Source organism: Monomorium pharaonis, chromosome 1 (assembly GCF_013373865.1).
Source record: "Monomorium pharaonis isolate MP-MQ-018 chromosome 1, ASM1337386v2, whole genome shotgun sequence".
NCBI classification, from domain to species: domain Eukaryota; kingdom Metazoa; phylum Arthropoda; class Insecta; order Hymenoptera; family Formicidae; genus Monomorium; species Monomorium pharaonis.
Genome location: NC_050467.1, coordinates 1402571 through 1423467, shown reverse-complemented (window position 1 = coordinate 1423467; position 20897 = coordinate 1402571). Strand labels below are relative to the sequence as shown.

The following is a 20897-nucleotide window of genomic DNA, read 5'->3' as shown; positions in this document are numbered from 1 at the left end:
CAAGCCACATAATTGGACTTCTATAATGGTCATACGTTTCCTCTCGCGGTTTTTTTTTTACGTGGAAATCGTTGACAATAACTAAGACAAAGGCGAATATACGAGCCTCGGCGCTTCTAGATTTAACCGTGAAGATGCACGCGTTACAAGTGTATTTCCATTGTCAATAATTAGGTATCCACATGGCAGTATGTTTTTTTAACCTTGAGCACGATATTTGCGAGGGGAGGGGGGTAGATGAGATCTTTTTGCAAAAGAGAAAAACACGCTACTTATTCGGATCTAGGCGTCGTAAAAATCCGACAGCTATAAATGGTGCTACCTTAATTTCTAGCGGGATGTCCTTTTACGATGACGCATGTACGTAATGAGAGGTACAAATTTTTTGCCTCCCATTATTCATCGTAATTGCGATGACGAGGCGCAAGAATCACACACGTCTTGCGAAAGAAGTAAAAATTAGATTAGAATAACAGATCTGAAGATTTATTAAAAATGGAAAGGACATCAACTTGTGTGTGTATATTATCTCACATATTATGTATATATTTATACATTTATGTATTTCAGATTAATCTCCGAAGAAAACTCACTGAAAATAGATGATATAATATTATATTATTGTACGATACAATTCAAGTACGGTAAGAAATAGATTAAACATGACTTAAACATAAAATATTATACTACTTTAAAGTAGTAATAGTAGTAGTAGTATGATAATTATCATTATCTTTAACACTACATCTTTTTTTTATTCGAGCCTTTAAACCTTACTTCACGTAAATTTCGTGTCAATAAAACGTGTCCCCGTTAATCGAATGTTTTTTGATCATCCATTTGATAGAAATGATTAGGAAATGAAATCCATCTCTATTGAAACCGCTATATCGTTTATGGCAAATTTTAGTCGGACGAAGTGATGAACAATTAAATGGAGCTTTGATTAAGCTTCCCTTCTCTTCGAGTGGCTATCGGCGACCTCCTGCGACCCGGATTCATTTCTTCGAGATCGTCTCAAGGTAATGGGCGACGGTGCATGCAGCGATACGTAAATTCTAACTTTTTTTTTTATTTGATCGTGGTAAACGTATCGCCCGCGCAACGTTTACCGCTGCGTATGCGAATGTAAAGCGATAATGTGAAGGCTATAAAAGCCAGATAAGAGACATTCGCGAGTCTTCCTACTCGCGAAGACCGCGAGCTGTCAGTCGTGCGTCGATCGTTAGTCGTTACTCAGACGTACTGGTGTCAGATAAGAAATTTTACTTGCGTGAGTGGCCGTCCCCGCGTCCGGTTCTCCATTCGCAACGTTTTCCACTCGCGGAGCCCGGAAGAAGTCAGGTAGGCGCGCATCGTTGAATTTACTCCCTTTCGTGTCTCCTTTTTCCATAAGATCTCTTTGCGTACATAGACTGAAAAAAGAGTATCAATATCAAAAAGAATATTAATAATAATGTTTCAATAATAATAACGAAAACTTTGATAAAATAATTTCAATTATAAATATTTGATTTACATAATAAAATATTCAGTAATACCCAGTAATTATATTAATAATAATCAAACTATCGTAACTAATCGTACCACATAAAATATAATAACCGATTGATTATTAAACAGTTACGAAACAGTAAATATTTAGTTGTTTATCTGAATATTTAATTAAAGTCATTTCATCAAAGTTTAGTAATTAGTATCTTGATTATTATTACTATAAACTATAAACTCTTCCATGAAAATCGATACACGTCAAAATTATACATGGGATGAGATGACAACGTGTTTACGTTATTGATTTCCACGATTACATGATTATATGTAATTACATGTTTAATAACAACTTTTTTATCAAGCTCTCATTAGTATGCAAAGAATCAGATGTTACCAGATTAAAGAAAACTTCTAAAGCTTCATAAAAAAAAAGATGGAAACACGTTGCTTGACATTGGAATAATTTACAGCGTTTATAGATTAGTTGATTAAGTGCAGCTGCAAAAAAAGGAGCTGGACAAATAATCCTTTTTTTTTTAAATATTTGCTAAGTCCGACTCAATAGGAATGATTAACACGTAACTGTACAACACGTTACGATCATTTTCCGCGCTTCGACTACTGATTTAACTTGCAGCGCTGATTCACCTGATCCCAGTCGAGCGTACGTTTTGTAAAATGCGATGTTCTGTGCCGTAATTTCCAGGACATAAATATCTATCAGATTTAAAAGAAGAAGAAGCATTCTTATTTTCCACGACGAAGACATGGCAGCGACCGATACGTGCAAGATCAAGTCGACGACCAAGAGCATAAGCCGCAGAAATGTTCCCATAATTCACGTTCGAGGAACGCATTACGAAATTGGCTTTGATATCGTAAGGAGATTAAATAATATTTATTTGAAAGATATTGCCAGCGCGCAATAGGATTTCACCAAATTGAGCCTTTCCGCGAGATTTTCAGAAAATTAGAAATGCTTCTTTCCGTCTTTAAAGTCCTCGAAAAAAAGAACCAAATAAAATACTTTGACAAACTTTGCATTAATATTTAATAATTATTTTATTTTCCCAACGATTCGATGTTACTTTAAACTTTTAAACAATGACTGTTTTACTTTATTTAGAATACAATTTAGAATATAATAACAACATCAGTCACTCTGACATATTAATAATCGTATTTTAATCATATTTACTGTATAATAATAGATATTTCAGCTCACTCGATTTGCTCCCGAAATTCGACGTTGTCACTTTAAATGACAAGTCAAGCATGTTACATTACAATTTTTTTCGCTGTTTACATGTTCTAAATGAAACCTGTCACCGGCCGATGTAATTTATAGTGGCACTTACACTCGCGCACGGAATACGGGTAGCGCGAAAGCACGTATGTAAATCATGATTGTCAGCAGCTTGCAATGCAGTTTTTTTTCTCGTGCCCGGAGGAACGAACTCTGATATATCACACATGTTTTAAGAAGGTGCATAGCTAATCCGATCGCACACAAGTGCGAGGCGAGATAACACTACGTGTATGAAGGGATAGTAAGAAAAGGAGAACGATCATTGGTGTGACGTTAACACAGATTAAATTCTTGTCGTTCTGCATATACTTATCACGCGTTATTGATCAATCTATCACGCCGTGCGTTCGATATTAAATCACACATTCGTGAAATCCATCATTCTCTTTTTCTTTAATTTTTGTTCTACATTAGGGACGCACCTTCGCCAAGATGATCCAGGATTTCGTGGACATCTATAAACCGCTGAACGAGGAATATCTGCCCGTATTCGCAACTGAGCAGGGCAAGAAGGTTTATAACGAAACCCTTGATGCAGTCAAGAAACAGTTTCCGCAGTATGTGAGGGAGATCGAGGGGACGGCGGATGGCGCAAACGTGCCGTTTCACAAAGTACGACAAATACCTGAAAAAAAAAGAATTAATCTTAAAGATATAATTCAGTTTTTATGATCAAGAATTGGTTAATTAATTCAATTTACTTTTAAATCTTGCAAATTTCTCTCAGTTTACTTTAATCGTTTTAATCGTAAATCGAGACAATGAAAAAGTTTAAGTAATTGTAAAGATTTTAATTTATACGATTTTAAAATTAAATTAAAGTGCGATCATTTCAGCTGTTTCTAATGCATCTGGATGACATTCTTCCAAATGTTACTGGAATGCAGGGAAATGCACTTCCAGTCGGTTGTTCAACTATTATATGCAACAAACCGGGACATGTAAGAGTGAAAATAAATTAGAATAAATTATAGTAAGTCTGACTGCGTATGATAAGCACTTTTTTATAAGGATATCGCGAATTTTAAATTTTTGCGTTTAATTAAACACATCAATAAAAATATGTGAGAAATAGCAGCGACTGTCACTACAAGAAATTTAATTAATATATTATTATAAAAGAAATCAAGAATTTAGATCAAGGTTTAATTTTTTTTTTTAATAAACTCAACCAATATTTTATTGACATATCATGCAGTATATGTTACGGCAATTATCTTTATGTTATCTCAGCATTTTAATCGCTGTCGTAAAACGCGATTGCTAAAAAATGTACGAGTACTTATAGCTCGATAATATCAATTTTGCTTTCTGTGTGAAAAACAATAATACTGGAAAAAATTATAATTTAGTATTACCCTCTTCGTAAATCTCTCTTTGGAACGTCACGATTATTGTCTTACGTAACCAAGTACGAAACTACAGATGTGTTATCTCGTCATGTCGATATAAACTTAACTGTTTATTCAATTTGTAAATAAATCGTAAATGTTCGTACATTAAATTCGTATATGCATCATATAAAATGTAAACTTCACTCTCTTTCTATGATTATTATATATAGATATTATATATAGGTATACTATTTTACTTTATATCATTTGATTATATCATGCGAAATTTATTTTATTCTTATCTTCTTCTATCTTATCTAGTTGCGTGTTGTTTGATTTTATTGTTTCCATGCGCTTGATAATAAGCACAGGAGATCTTAGGTCATAATGAGGATGCTGTTAGGGAAACATTGAACCACTGGTACATTGTGAGCGCTCACGTAATTGAGAAGGGCTACAAAGAGGAAAAGTTCACGTCACTGAGTTACGCTGGTTTCCTGCCGGGTTACACAATGGGCTACAACCACCACGGTCTCGTTTACAGCATCAATACCCTCAGCGCGGCGGTCCTGCGATCCGGCAAGACTCGTGGGTGTTATTTCTTTGTGAAGTACCAAGCCCCTTCACAATTTAAATCACCGCTCTTGTGAAAATATTTTTCAAAATTTTCCATATAATTTTTCAGAATTTTTGTTTAATTTTATAACTTTTTAGAAAAAAATTTCTCTGATTTTTTATACAAATTTTAGAACATTTTTCAAAAATGTTGAAAAACAATCTACCTGTTTTAGAATTTCTCGTACTTATACATAAATTTCGAAATAGTAATTTCTGATAAAATCTTGTAAAATCTAAAAAAAATGTATTTTTTAGAAATTATAAAACGAGATATGAATCACACATAAAAAATTCTAAGAAAAGATGTAGATTTTTTCAATATTTCTAAAAAATGTTCTAATTTTGAGAAAAATTTTCATCGGAGTAACTCGAGGAAAAAATCTATTTTGCATTGTCCGATTTTGAAAGAATTTTTATACACTTACATTCTATATGTATAAAAATTCGGTTTCGTCCTAATCGAGATTTCGCTATACCCAGCGCGATACTTCATTACGCGAGCGTTGCTGGGCGTGGCGAACTTTGTGCAGGCGCAACAGACCTTGAGGAACGAGGGTTACGGCGCGGCGGAGGGCTTCTCGGTGAACATGACGTTCCTCGCACAAGAGGGCGACCGGATGTTTCACAACGCCGAAGTGGGTCCGGCTGAGATCGACGCAAACCGGTCGCAACTCAGCATCCTGACCGTCAGTCCGGGCGAGAATATTTCGCATTGCAACAAGTATATGATGCCCACATTGCGCGTAGAGATTTACATATGCATAAACAGAATAACCCGTTTTCGCAAAATGACGCATTTATTTATCTTTCCCGCACCTCGAAGAAGCTATTTTTTCGCCCACTTTTGTCCTTTTTCAATCATACAACGTAGAAGATCAAAATAATTATGGAGTAACGCATGCAATCATACACACAAAAAAAAAACGAAACTATCAAATCATTATCAAAACAATATCCAATTAAAACTAAAATATATTATATTTTTTCATATATAAGTAAGAAATATATATGAAAAAATAAAATATTGTTAAATAGAATATATTTTAGTACTGTGTACACACACAGACACACAATTTTCTTTAAAAAATTTAATAATTTTAAATTAAATTTTAATAAAATATTATATTTTCAGCATTAAAATAGTTTAAAAAAAATAAGCTTTTGATAGTTATAAATTCTTGGTTCAAAAATTTATTTTCTATTTCTGACATATTTTCCTCTCAACTCATAAAAATTATTATTGAATAATGACAAACATTTTAAAAAATAAAAACTATACAAAATTCATTCTCCATATAAGCAAATTATGTCTGTCTATATAATCTCATTGTAACATTTTGAATGTAAAGATATTCGCAAAATAAGGATGTTTTTTTTGCGTATATATTACACGAATCTCTGTATTGTTTCCGCGTAACGCATTCCTATGTATTTTAGATACCTACATCTGAAGGTGGCGGAAGTGGAAGGACGTATTATACAGAGCAGTATCAGGAGGATGGAAGCGATTTCGAAGCATCGGCCGGCTGAGTCTCGGCAGGATGTAATCGACATACTTAGCGATCAGACGGGCAAGGATTACAGGGTCTATCAAGATTTTGGCAGCGATGATGATGCAATAAAGACAATTGCCACTGGTAGAGTTGAATTCATGTTCTTTTTATTTTCCTTCAGTACTAAAATTAGTCACGGATGTACGATCGTATTAGCCAGGATCATCAAGCGTAGATACAGCGGTGTATGTTGACGAATATTTTTATCTAAAAACACAAAGTGACACAATATGAAGCAAGAAAGATTACATCATTTTTATTTAAGAATTTCTTGTCTCCAGAAATGGAAACCGATTAAAATCTCAACACGTGTTTCTTAATTCTTCTACGCGCTTATTCGATGAATCAGAAGTTGCTTAGTAGAATCTATAAAGATCTATCAATATTCTGAATAAAAAAAAAACGCGTGAGAAAAGCTTGAAAAAATTTCAGGAACCGTTTATATAAACATATGACTTATCTATTTCAGGCATCTTCGACTGCATCGAGCGTACGTGGTCCATTTACACAGACGTCCCACAGTTCAACGAACCAATAGTGGTGATACCTATGCAGCTTCGTGACTTCGCGACTCCACAAAACGGCAAAGCAAGAAAATAATATATTTTCTTTTTATCTCGCACGAATCGCGAAAATGTAATGTTTTAATATTTAATACATAGATGTACTTTTAATTCATCAGCATAGACGTAACACAATAACCCTTTTTAGGTTGCGGTGCATTGTCTTAAGATCCCTTCATTATTATATAAGAATCCTCGTTATATATGAGCGATCGATTCATATCTTGATTCCGATCATTATCCTATATATACATCTATTTTATTACGAGAACGATTGTAGATGTGTGAATAAAAAAATGTGAGTAGAAAAGTATAAGAGATAAAATTATAGCTGGTCTCTGGAACAATAAATTGGTGCACACGCACTTTGTAATGATTGTAACATTCAGTGCCTTATTAGGCAAAGGGAATAAAAGTGTTCGCTGTTGTTTCGTAATTTCAGCTTTAATTTCTTGATATTTTCGTATTATGGGTACATTGTTGTGATTCTCTTCCTCTTTAGTATTTAGCAGCTTTCGGGAACCATTCGCATCCGAATTGATTAAAAAATTCACAATACAACATAAGATACTAAATTCCAGTAAAAAAGGAATATATTGTAAATGATTACAGAATCATTCTATCTTTCATTATCTTTTAAACAAAGATCGGCGCGGAAAAGCGCCATAATAACAATCTATTCCCAATATGCTAAAAAATATAAAGTAACCGGTCGATCTTGTTACCGTTCTTAATTAAATAAATGTACAAAACGTACCGCCTCCCACTTTTACATGCAGATATATTCCGCATATTTTTTTGTTTCTTTCGGTATAATTACATTTTATTACTCTTGTTCGTATTTATAATTGCGTGTCTCTCACGGATGATTGCGCAAAACAAAATTCATAGTAAACCGATGTTGTAATTGTATACAACAGTTCCAGCAATTAATCGAATTACAATATTTAAATAGGTATTTAAATATGGTGCGCGTACTTGAGGTTACAATTTGTCAAGGTATGCGTTCAAGTCTGGGAGACCCTCTTTCAATCCCTTCCTCTTGCGTGTTTCCTGAAAAAAAATTTATGTCGATTTGTTTATTATCGTGATAATTTTAATTAATCATTTCCATAACGTTTTGTTTGTATAACAAAAAAACTGTACGTTTCCCTATTCAGGCAAACCAGGATAGACTACTGGAACACCAAAACTAAAAAACGCTTTCTTTTCCACGAGATTAAAAATAGCGACGCAATGAGTCAACGTCGCCATCAGTTATGCACGTGGTGAGATATTGGAGAATTACTTGGCGATAAGGCGATTGCCTGTTCAGTGAAACTTGTACTTTGTCCCAAGAACAAATATCTATTTAAATAGGAAAAAAAGAAAATATGTAAAAAAAACTGCTTATATACGTACTTGGACAACTTGGTAAGGTCGAGAGGTGAGTTCCATTGGATCACCCGGCAGGATCTGCCAGTGATCGAATACACACTGTGGGAAAGCCTGACCACCAGTATTAGAGCGCAAATCGGCAGTGAAGCCGAAAGATTCGTTTACAGGAAGGTACGCTTTAACTACGAACATAGGAGTACCCGCCACCTGTTGTTCTTCGAACACGTGACCTCTCCTACGATTCAGCACGCCGTAGATACCACCGACCGCTACCTCTGGGCACTGCAAAAAAAAGTAATTTTAATATTTGTCCTGTCAGTTTTTTTACTACAATATGTGTGTAAAATATGACAAATGTGTATAATTTCATCAAAAAATAAAAATTTCAATAATTTACCTGAATTTCGCATAAGTAAACGGGTTCCATAATACGGGGTGAGGCAGTGAGAAGACAGGCATAAAGGCAACGTCTTGTGGTAGGGATAATTTGACCACCACCTCTGTGGATCGCGTCGGCATGTAGTGTCACATCGTGTATATTGAAACGTACACCTCTCAAATTCTCCTCTGAAAGAACGCCCTATAACATTCAGAAATAAGTGAATTTTCGTTAAACATAAATAACCCATGTGCTTGATTCAAGACAAAAATCTTTTACCTCTTTCGTAGCCCACTGGAATCCAGCTACGACAGAATCCTTAATTTCATTGAGATACTGTACACCCTTGGTGCAGTCAACCAATATGTTAGGTCCGCTGCCGTCAGGTCCGAAGCACCAGATTTTTCTTGCCTCCGTAACGTCGTAATCGTATTTCTCGTTCAAGTAACGAGCGCGCACTTTGAAGTCATCTCGTGGATTAACATCACCCTGCAAAAGAATAAAATTTATTATCGTAAAATGATAATAAATCAACTACACGAACTCTTTCTCACTTAAATACCACACTTCATTCAATTTTATTAAAGATACCATGTTGAAATTTCTGAAGAAAAAGAAATAAAACTTACACTGTCAATATCTTCAGCCAGACCATCTGGCATCGGACAAGCCATCATGAACAGACGGTTGTGCTTGTTCGGGGATTTCGATAAACACATTTGATTCGACTGTTCGGAGATCGTTTCTCTGTAAGACACAACAGGATCGGATTTCTTGATCGGAATGCATGCGTGATCTTCCTCGAGATCCTTTAGACAAATCTCAAGATGCAATTCTCCGGCGCCGGCGATAATATGCTCACCAGATTCCTCAATGATACACTGTACCATAGGATCGGATTTTGCCAAACGTTTAAGACCTGTCGAATTAAACATAATTGATTTATAACGCAAAAAAAAAATTAATATTTAACGAGATTTATGGTTACATCGTCAGATGGAAAAATTTAATCATAGGTCTTCATAACCCAATGCTCATGTTAGTCTCATCATATAATCATATCTCGAGTTTACACGAGGAAAATTTTAAGTAGATAAATACATTATATAAAATAATCTATATTAAAAAATTTGAATTTTTGTTTTGCAAAAGACTAATAATTAAATATGAACTAAACCAGAAAATTTACGCACCTTCGACTAATTTCGGCAAATCAGCGGGATTCTTCGGCTCAACCGCGACACGCACAACAGGCGATACAGAGAATTTCATGACTTTCATATTGTGCGCATCCTTGAATGTCGTGATGGTACCGGTCTTAACCAAAAACTGATCGACACCGACAAGGCCGCAAATATTACCTGCAAACGCATCACTAATTATAACATGTGGATGCATAACTAAATCATTTCAATTGCGTTAAATTAAATTTCAGCTGGCCGTTCTATGTCTCTATCACAAATAATTCAGAACAGGTCTGTGAAGAACAATCATCATGTGCACAGTTTAAAATAAAATAAGCACCGCGAGATGTCATGATACCCACCAGAAGGCACATCTTCGATGGCTTCAACGTAACGACCCATCATCAGGATAGTACGTTGGATAGCTTTCTCGTACAGATCTTCCTTCTTGCCCGGTTGGAAATTGGGTCCCATGATGCGGGCCTTCATGCCGGTAGACACTTTGCCCGAAAACACTCGGCCGAAAGCGTAGAAACGTCCCTTGTCCGATGTCGGTACCATTTTCGAAACGTACATCATTAGTGGTCCATTCGGATCGCAGTTCTACAAAAGATGATTCAGTTAATTAAAGTACTTTCTCAATAATATCTATTATGATTCCTCTTAAAAGTCAGCATTTCTATCCTCCTTCATTACATATCAGAACAGGTCTGTGAAATGTATTTCATCATGTGTGTGTCAAGTATCCTAGAGACTTGGATACATATCGCATACCTTAATTCCAATGGCAGCTTCGTCATCGAGCGGTCCTTCGTACAGCATCTCCATGCGGTATTTTTGAGCAGTTACGGGAGACGGCAGGTGAATGGCAATCATCTGAAGAAGAGCCTCTCCAGCGGGCAACCACGTTCTCATAACAACCTAGAAAAATCGTGTACAATGAAGCTACTCCAAAGAGAACAAATCGGCACGAAGTCATCGAATGTCTCTCAGATTTTAAGCATTCCCTCATTATAAGTCAGAAGAGGTGTCAGAAAAAAGCTTTGAAATAATCATCATGTATATTTATATCGAGTTGTACTTCAATTTAAAAAATTCTACCTTCAACAGTGCTTTTCCATCCTTGTCCTTATCTTCAGGCTTCAGTACGATACCTAGCTTCTTCAGAAGATTATCTGCTTCCTCCTTCTTGTAATTCATAATACTATCGAATACCTATAAACAATTTTTTTATTTTAATTAATACTTTTCTAACATAGAAATATATATTGTTTTATGCGTTTAAGATTGCTCACCTTATAAATTGGATCTAAGACGTACATACAGAAGGATCGTTTATTATCGGCTTCCTTCTGTTTGCTCCACTTCTTGGTCTTGGGATTGAAGAAGGATTCGCCCCACAGTCTGTTCATAAGTTTCACCACGTCAATCTTAAATTTCTCGGCATACATCTCGGAGAATTGTTTCAGGGTAAAGGCCCAACCATGAAGACCAGAACCAAACCCTACAGAGCCTTTGCTAGGATCTACCTATTTTACAAATGTACATTTAGAAATAGTGTTTAAAACGAATGTTTTTTTTAACTCTCTAAAAGATTATTTTATTCATCACTTACTCTAACTTCACCCATGGGACCGTCGTCGTCAGAGTACGTTGCAATAATAACGTTAACGTTTTCAACGATACGCTGGAAAGTTTGATAGAGATCTTCACTATCGAGCTGAAGTTCCAACAGTGCACGGTCCATTTTGTTCATAAATAAAACAGGCTTAATACGCTCGGCAATTGCCTGGCGCAGTACAGTTTCAGTTTGTACGCACACACCTGAAGAGAAATAAATATTTAAAATAACTTTTTTTATTTCAGAAAATCGTTGATATTACTTGATAAAAATTATATTAACAAAACAATAAACACACTTTGAAACAACGTAACGTCAAATGAAAAGAAAGGCAATGTAGCATTTGTATCGTAGCGTGTTAATAACGGGCATAAGGATAGAGGTCCACTAACAGCGTTTAGATACAATCGCTTTTTTATTCTTCTTCCATTGCACTGTCAACACTGTCAACGTATACCGATCAGTGTAAACCAAACGGCATACTACAGAGTAACCCTTGTGTGCTGGAAGATGACTGACCATAAAAATATTATAAAACAAAAAAGCAAAAGAAAAGCATAAAATACATACCAGAAACACAGTCAACGACAACGAGAGCTCCATCAGTGACACGGAGGGCAGCTGTGACCTCGCTCGAAAAATCTACGTGCCCAGGTGAATCAATCAGATTAATTAAAAAGCCTTTCTCATCTTTGTCACGTTGATCGGGGTTTTTGATAAAGACTAAATCTTTCTCATCGAGCTCGAAGAACATGGAAATAGCGCTGGAAGAAGAACAGTAAGCGATATTAACGACAGTAAGATATAAGCAAACAGAACAGCGAGATCAAGTACGACTTACGTGGACTTAATGGTAATACAACGCTCCTGCTCGTCCTTACGCGTGTCCGTGAATCGGGTTTCGCCAGCCTTGGCGCCAGCGATGATGCCAGCCTTGGAAACAAGGGAGTCGGTCAGAGTTGACTTTCCGTGATCGACGTGCGCGATGACGGACATGTTCCTGATGTTCTTCTTCTTGTCCATCATGGCACGGATCTCGTCTACCGTAAAGTTCACCTGCAATTTCCCATTAAAATGTATCTTTCAGTTTTACGAAACTGCAAGTCATATCGACTGTCGTCATTCAATGGAAATTGATTAATATAGATCCGCGCTTTAAATTTATGCGCACAAATATAGAAATGTAAGATACAATTAATAGTTAGCCTATAATATAGTTCAGTTCACTGTTTACGTAATTTCTCGCAAGACTATTGCAACATATTGCAACATAAGGCGAAATGGATCTTGTGCAAATTAAATTTTTTAAAATATATCTGTAATTTGTTTGCTGACACATATGTAAGATATTGAATTGCGTTTTGATATTCATCAAAATGCCACTACAATGGACTTGGACAGTGAGACATATCGAATCCCATATTGAAACATTCCTCACACATATGGCAAAATATTCAACACCCAATATCTCGACTCGAATTAATACTAAGAAAAAAATTATCAGTTTCCCACCCATTCACTGTTCTAATCACAACTGTACTTATACAATCTCATCTTTCAATACTCATCATCACGTACATTACTCGACTACACAAAGGTATCTCATCACGTTTTCTCCATTTGCTCTTTGTTCCGCGTTTTTTAAATCGTCATCGCCGGAGTTCCGAGGAAGCAAGGTTGCCCTCGAGAACACTCGTTGCTCCCGCGTGTTAAAAAGCACATTGCGAGCGCAACGATAAAACATATTTCGTCCGCTCGTGACGTCTCGCGACGATTTTCCCAGGATGCCTAACAGCCGACGAATTTTCCTGCGCGCAGATTTCCGATTCCGGGAGCGTTGCAATCGGGAACCGACGAGGGGATTCTTCGGCAGAGAAGCGTTGCCCCCGATGATCCCCCCCCCTTCCTCCCTCCTAACCGAGCACGTTGCGTGTCGGTGGCCACGCGAAGCGGCACCATGACACGTTGCGAGACCCATATTTCCGCCCGCGGAGAACAGGCTGCGCGAGGATGTCGCGAACCGGTGGGATCCCACAGGTTCGGCGACGTTACCCGGCCGACGATCCGAATCCCGGGGCCCCCACGCGATCCGGAACCCCGAACAGATCTCGCGCGGACGAAATTGCGCAATCCGGAGTAATCGCGTGCGCCGCTGCAGCGCGAGGTGCCGAAAGAGCGAGCGAGTGAGCGAGCAAACGCGGTACACGCGGGGGGAGGGCCCCGCCGTCGCGAGGCAAGCTCCTCTTCGGTGTGCTCGGCCGCGAGGTCATATTCCGCGAAAAATATTGGCGGCCGCGGGTGCGCAACGGCCCGCGGTCGACGGCCGACGCGGCGGCGTCGCCATGCGGCTACGTACCATCTTGGATGTTGTCCGATTGCCGACGGCCTGGTCCAAATAATACGTGCACCAACTATGGCGGACTCCCTCGGAAAGAACAAGCTATCCGCCGCGAGCAGGAACGTCGCCTCGTATGCGTGAAAGGAGCCACCACGCTGCGCCGACGCGCGCAGTCGCGCCCCCGGGACGCGACTCCGACGGCCAATAGGCATTGAACTGCGCGCGCACCACAGCGCGGGAGTTTTCGAATCCTGCACGCGTCTCCTTTCCCGTCTAATCTTTAGCTGCATTAACCGCACCTGATAACTTTGAACCGTCGGTTGGTCTAACAGTGGTTAGTGGTTAGAAATTGACCCTAAGCCAAAAAGCCGTCTAAGATATTTATTATTATATATAAAATTGCAATTTGCGTACACATATTTAATATATAATGACAATTTTTGATAGTGTATAAATTTTACAAAACGTGCTACTAAAACATATGTATCACGTTGTTGTTTCAAAAAGAGTAAACATTAATGTAATATAATGCAAGATCAACCTTTGACTGATTAATTGTTAATTCTGTAACAAAATTTTTTCTCCTCTACATTTCAATGATGAGTAGAATTAATTCGGGTATGCGAATTTAGCTGTTGATTAGATGGATCGACTTCTTGCACTATATACAGTTCCTGATGTTGACGTGGAAGTGACATTCAACATCATGCTCTTCTTATACGTTCAAATTTACCAAATGGACCGCAATTTATTCCACCAAATCGTTTTAGCAACATTTGCTTAATTTTTTTTGTACACACGAATAAGAGAAAAATGATAAGGCCTTGCAAAGTAGTCAATGTATTTAAAAAATAATCAATAATGTCCAACGCCACGTAATCGTCGTAGAACAACCACCATATTGCCTCCCAAAACCAGCTTATTCCCATCACTATGAACAACTTCAGATACATATTAAACCTGTAAATGACAATATTTTTGTATTAGGTATATTAAACACAAAAACAAATATTTTTCATTACTTTTACGTGTCTTTAACTATAATGAATAATCTTAAGCAAGCCAATCTTAAGAATTATGGTAGATAATTTCAAAATTTTTCTTAAGAAATAAAACAATAATATTTAACTTTATAAGTTATATAGATAAACAGTCATATAAAACTGTCTAAAAATAATTATCTTGTTAAAAATAAAAAATAATTAAAAATTATATATGTTATATCTGTATAATAATATTTGTAAAATAATTATTTTTTGCATTGGAACTTGAAGCGATAAATTGTATGTCATGCAGGTTTTTTTAGGTGAATGCACCGGATAACATTGATTCATACAATTGTACAAACCTCTGCTTATTTTTATTATGGCGTGTACTCTCTAAGTCTCTTAGTTCCTTAGCTGTACGTTTATTCTGGTACATAATTATAACTGTTGTGGCAATGAAGAAACAAATGTTACTGATAAGTGTAATACCCACGGGTATCAGAAAAAATAATCTTCTTACCCGATTTCCGCCTTTAATAAAAAAAAAACATTTTTGCATTACACACTAATACATGTAAATGTGTTTATTATTTTAATTAAAAGTTACTAAATTCAAATAAGACTTCAGTTAAACGTTCCATTAAAATTTAGCTAACATCAGTAGAGAATCCAATGTCACATACCACTAAACGAAAACTTTTGCAGACATCTTTTTGGCCAATTTGGTATTTTAACATAATCCAAAATAGCAAAGATAATGTTAAAGATCAAAGGCATTCCCCACGCATAGATCGAATATATCATAAATTTTTTTTTCTCTTGTTTTACATTTGTTCGGTGTAAACGGAGTTCTCTGTGAAATACAATTTATATTTTATTACTAACATATGCATTTAGAAATAAAAGTACCTTATTATCATTGTAATCAATGTCTTATAAAGTATAATAATAATAATAATATAATCATAAAAACTTTTACCCATAATACACGTATTTCATACACACGTACATATACATGTATATGTATGTGTATATACATATATATATAACATAAGTATTTATAATAATAAATATGTGCTGATGCTTACACACCCAATCTAATAATCTTATTTTAAAAGCAAAAAAAAATTTCTTTTCACATAAAGTTTTCTAGCTGATCAATTTTATCATATACATTTTTCAGTTTAAGTCATTTAAAAAAAAGCGAGAAAGTTCTTACAATCAACATTCGCATTTTATAGTGTATTTACATATAATATTTGTAAAATATTTATCGCTTACCTGAATGACCACCAAATGTCGAAGCACGTTACGTTAAGCCAAAAAAAGTTCGACAAGAGAAAGAAATTCCAAAAATAGACTAAAAAGATCAAATAGATAATGTATTAATTAAAATATTAATCAGGTTTATAATTATTGCTAGATCTAAGAAATTTTTTAATTTTTCTCTAGTATATGTATGTATGCGTGCGTGCATATGAACAATTTAAAATTTAATCTTTATTTACACTTAGGGGTGTACGCCTAGCGAAACTTCAAGCTCAATTAGGCTCAATTAAGCTTCTTCAAATTGATAGCCGAAAATTGGGCTTACTTTTTATTAATTTAAAATTACAACAATTCTTAAAAAAGACTATGTTGTTTTATTTTAATAAGTTCAGAAAACAATCAGTAATTTTTTGGAATTGAAATTATTAAAGATAAAACTAGCGTGGTATTCGTTTAAGGTTGTTGGCGTGTGTCACACCTCCAACGGTATTTATGAAATTATTTGAAGATAGAGTTAAATAAAATTTAAATATCTATTATTTATTATATGTATAGTTTTAAAGAATTTATAATTACTACTTTATCAAGTCATCAGAAAGAAATAAATATAAAATAAATCAAGTCTATTCTGAATCCCTATATAAATTCTACATTACAGCATTATATTGTTATAGTTTATGCATGCCGTACCTAATGAATTGCAAAATGTGTCATCCTTCAATATTTGAACATGTTGATCAATTTTTATAATTTTACGTGTAGCCAAAAAGATATATATTGCATTAAAAACAAATAATGAGGCAACGTGTGCACGCAATATATAACCATGTATATTTCGGAGATCTGGCAATATTGAATATATTACGAACGTCAATAACAGAAACGGCAGAGATATTAGAGTAGCCGTGCCATATAGATATAAATAAAATGTTTTCTTTTTTTTCTTTTTTTTAATCTCATTGCAGACAATCACATCATAATTGTTTTGATGCACGATGGCAAAGCAATAGTCTGTCGATGAAATCGATTTATTAGTAGTTGGATCTCCTATTGTGCCATCCTCGTAAAAGTCATATATTTTGGAATTAAATAGACTGTGTTGAAATCCTTGTAAAACACATGGATCGTGGAAAGTCACGTTAAATATTACATGCTCAGAAGAATTCGCATATGCGATAAAAGGTGGAAAAAAGAAACTACCATTTCCTTTTTCAACGCAGCCATTTATCGTAAGTTTATCAGTAAAAGGACAGCAGAGCTGAATGCAAGACACATTGTCACACTCTTCATTTGAAACGAAGATGACTTCAATATTATTGTTTGTATGGAAATTTTCGTCTTCGCACGATGTGGAATTGCTTTCGTTTTTGGTCTTGAAAAGATACTCAATTTCTTGTAACATCGAGTCGTTGATCTCAGAAAAATTCGCATCAAGTTCCATCTGCTTACTTCTTTCGCAATCTGCTTTGATATATTCGCGAGATTCGTATCGTTTCCAATCGTTATCATTTTTTATATTGTTTTTTGTAGAATTAACATAGAGCTTATATTGCATTTCGATATTTTTGATAGAATTTTTAATTGCATCGTGTTGACTTGATTTGTCATTTGAATATATCATAGAGCTTTCAAGAAGATTAATCTGCACCATCAAATTTCTCTTCTGGTCATCGCTTTCCGTAGAATTTCCTTGAGACTCCGATGACAAAACACCAAATAGAAGCATAAAACAACAAAATATCTTGCTTGATAGATACATCGTTAAACTACTGACACTTCGAAATCACAAAATTAATTTGATTTTTCTTCATACCGTGTAAACAAATGTCTAACGTAATATGTTACTGTCAACTACCGATACAAGAATGACTTCGTTCTGCAACGATTTTGTCTGAAAAATAAAAAATGTGTTGGGTGACACAGCGACAAGAAGAGACTTTAATCCCTTTCAATCTTTTAAAGATATATAACTGATTTCACCTCCATACTGGTTTTATTTTGGTACAATACAATCTTTTTCATTTATAATGTAAAAACAAAAGATAAGAAGTCACATCAGTTTATATACACCATTATAAAATCGAACAACTATTACGGTATCGTTGTCGTACAAAACGCACTTATAGCTTCTCGGACAATATTGGTGGTAATTCAATCGTTTACATAATGTACTTTTTCATCTTCTCAACTATGATTTTTAGTTGAAGCAATAAAATCTCTGTATGTTTAACATTATTATTCTCAAGATTATTAATCATCTTTAAAGCAACATTTTTTACACACATATATGCTCTATTAGGATATAATAAAGATGAAATAAATATAAAATCTCAAGAATTTAACATTTTTGTTTGATCTTGAAGTTAAGAATTAAAAATTAAAAAGTTAAAATGCTATTTGTTTAAAACAGTAATACTTAGTTAATACAAATTTATAGACCAAGGTAATGTCAATCAAAAATAAATTGCATGTTTTTCCATCTCGAGGAAAAAGATATATAGCAATAGCGACATTAGCATTAAGATTTTCCTCAGTTCTCATTTTTGAAGTAATATTTATAGCTAAAATTAAAGTTTAATGGAATGTAAACAGATGTTATCAAATCATAATTATACACAAAAAAAAATAATTGATCGAATAAAATGTGTAGTTGCGGACTGCTAACTACAGATATACTCAATACAATAATATTTGTTGTTAATGCATGTAAAATATGGACAATGCAATAGTATCTATTATTGTATTGAGTATATCTATCGTTGGTAGCCCGTAACTTATACACATTTTCAATCAATTACTTTTTTCTTCTTGAAAAAGATTTCTGAGCTACAAGTCGTATATTAATTGCAAACAAACGGAATTGAAATTGGATTTTCCTATCTTTAATTTTATCTATTTTTTACTTTTTATGCAAACAGGCTATACTAAAATTATGATTATCACAATTGCGATAATTATAATTTTAGTATATAATATATTTATCAATATTTATAATTATTATTCGAAAATTTTATTATTAATTATATAATTAGAATTGTACATTGTGTACTTGATTATCTAATTTTTTCTTAACCGATTTCTGATGAATAAACGATCTTATAAGAACAACAGACTACAATTTATATTATTTTGCTCATTTATGTACACTATGTTTATAGTTGCACAAAATCGTAGTTTATTAGTTACGTTGTAGCAATAAAAAAAGACAGTTGTTCTAAAAGAAAGTAATAATAATTAATTTAAATAATATTTAATAAGAAAAACAAATATCTGTGTACGATAAATGGCGCGGAATACTAGTGAGTAATCTTTTTAATAAAACTTTGACTTTATTTTGTTTAGTAAAAGATTGTAAACAATTAAGATTTGCCAAATTAATAACACTATATAATTATGCTTTTATCAGAAGCATAAATGCGAAAAAGTTTATTGTATCCTTCTTTTTGATAAATTGTTAAAACTCGACTCAAATACGACACTATTATTTGTAATGATTATGACTGAAGCGCACTGAATATGATAACAGATGGGATAGTAAAGTTAACGCTCTAATGTTCAATTTCGCGATTCACTTTTCGGCAAACAATATAGCACGATTGTACTCCGACAAACGACAAAACAAGACTACTAGCACAGTATGGGCCGCAGCACAGACTTTTACATAACGCATAATGCATTACGCATAAGAGAATAAATTAATCAGAGTCGTCTATTTTTTTCCCAGGATAGAAATAAAGACCTTTGATTGATTAATTCACATATGCGTTATACATTATGCGTTATGAAAAAGTTTGTGCTGCAGTCCTATAGAAAAATTTTTTTTCATACTATGCTAACAGGGTTAGTACTTTGTAAAAGTAAATAGTTATAGTTACAATGTACCGATTTTGAAAAATAATTCGTTACTGTTACAGTTACTAAAAAAATAATGACTCATTAGTTTTCAATTACTTTTTTCTTAAATAATTGCACATTGTTTTAAATATATAAAAAATAAGAATCTTACATTTTACTAACTGTTATATATTATGTGCATAATTATATGCTTTAACGAGTACATTAAATAAGAACTTTATGAAAATAAAAGACTAAATCATATGTTACTCTTATCAGAATTTAATAAAATATAACGCTACATCAGCTGTCATATATTGATTCATATATTCTCTTCATTACAAAATTTTAATAAAAATTTTTATTAATTTTATAGAATTTGATATTCAAATATATCATAATTAAGATGCTCTCTTTTTGGCGTCATTGTAAATCCACCGATGCTAAACGTATGTTCTACAGATGCAGAACTTGGAATACCTGTGTTATATTTAATAAGAAGTTTTTTAATTGTAGTGTAGTTATTTAGCATATTAATATTGCAATTACTCGATTTTAAGAATCGATATAATTTCTTTTGTGTAGACTCGACTTTTGCCAATCGTTGATTAAAAATTTTAGCGCATGTTCCAAAAAAAGTAATTATTAAAGTAACTATCAAAATAGTTATTAGTTATCAAAAAATGTTAAGTTACAGTTACAGATGGAGAAAACTAACAAAGTTTAGCTATTAGTTTCCAAAAAAAAGGAACTGTAATTGCAACTTTGTTACAATAAGTAACTCGTTACTTTCCAACCCTATGCTACTGACTGAGACAAGCTAAACGACTTAAAGATAAGCAATTTATCATAATGGAAATTTACCCATTCTTAATAATTTAAAAAAAACCGACAACATTTTAAAGTTGTACCAGGTAATTTGACCAGTTTAGACAATATATGTTTATGTATGTACATTTTATCTACTTTTTTAAAAATTTTATAATGGACCTTTATGATTCCGTTATTTATACATAATTGGATTTTCCTAATTATTTT

The 20897-nt window shown here is 34.1% G+C and overlaps 3 protein-coding genes across 9 annotated transcripts; 1 reads left to right on the top strand and 2 right to left on the bottom strand.

The window, feature by feature from the left end:
- The first annotated feature begins 745 nt into the window (after positions 1 to 745).
- Positions 746 to 7304, top strand: LOC105840140. Its single transcript, XM_012686939.3, has 8 exons — positions 746 to 1344; positions 2201 to 2372; positions 3218 to 3415; positions 3640 to 3744; positions 4509 to 4725; positions 5236 to 5476; positions 6193 to 6392; positions 6778 to 7304. Exons 2-8 carry the CDS (start codon positions 2262 to 2264, stop codon positions 6906 to 6908), a joined length of 1203 nt encoding a protein of 400 aa, XP_012542393.1. The 5' UTR covers positions 746 to 1344; positions 2201 to 2261; the 3' UTR covers positions 6909 to 7304.
- Positions 7300 to 13941, bottom strand: LOC105840139 (translation elongation factor 2). Its single transcript, XM_036295019.1, has 14 exons — positions 13789 to 13941; positions 12274 to 12488; positions 12003 to 12196; positions 11427 to 11635; positions 11107 to 11340; positions 10913 to 11026; positions 10586 to 10732; positions 10174 to 10414; positions 9821 to 9988; positions 9257 to 9546; positions 8907 to 9116; positions 8646 to 8828; positions 8273 to 8530; positions 7300 to 7924 (listed from the first exon to the last, which is right to left on the bottom strand). The coding sequence occupies exons 1-14, from the start codon at positions 13789 to 13791 to the stop codon at positions 7856 to 7858; spliced, it is 2535 nt and encodes an 844-aa protein (XP_036150912.1). The 5' UTR covers positions 13792 to 13941; the 3' UTR covers positions 7300 to 7855.
- A 169-nt stretch (positions 13942 to 14110) lies between these two features.
- On the bottom strand, positions 14111 to 19683 carry LOC105832999 (G-protein coupled receptor Mth2). 7 transcript variants are annotated; one of them, XM_036295041.1, is made up of 7 exons: positions 19537 to 19683; positions 19171 to 19239; positions 16716 to 17916; positions 16038 to 16116; positions 15440 to 15609; positions 15119 to 15287; positions 14111 to 14730 (listed from the first exon to the last, which is right to left on the bottom strand). In XM_036295041.1, the coding sequence occupies exons 3-7, from the start codon at positions 17782 to 17784 to the stop codon at positions 14475 to 14477; spliced, it is 1743 nt and encodes a 580-aa protein (XP_036150934.1). In that variant the 5' UTR covers positions 17785 to 17916; positions 19171 to 19239; positions 19537 to 19683; the 3' UTR covers positions 14111 to 14474. The 7 variants fall into 7 exon arrangements, with proteins under 7 accessions (XP_036150934.1, XP_036150929.1, XP_036150921.1 ...); XM_036295036.1 differs by lacking the exon at positions 19171 to 19239 and having other exon boundaries at positions 19505 to 19683; XM_036295028.1 differs by lacking the exon at positions 19171 to 19239.
- Between the last annotated feature and the right edge of the window lie 1214 nt (positions 19684 to 20897).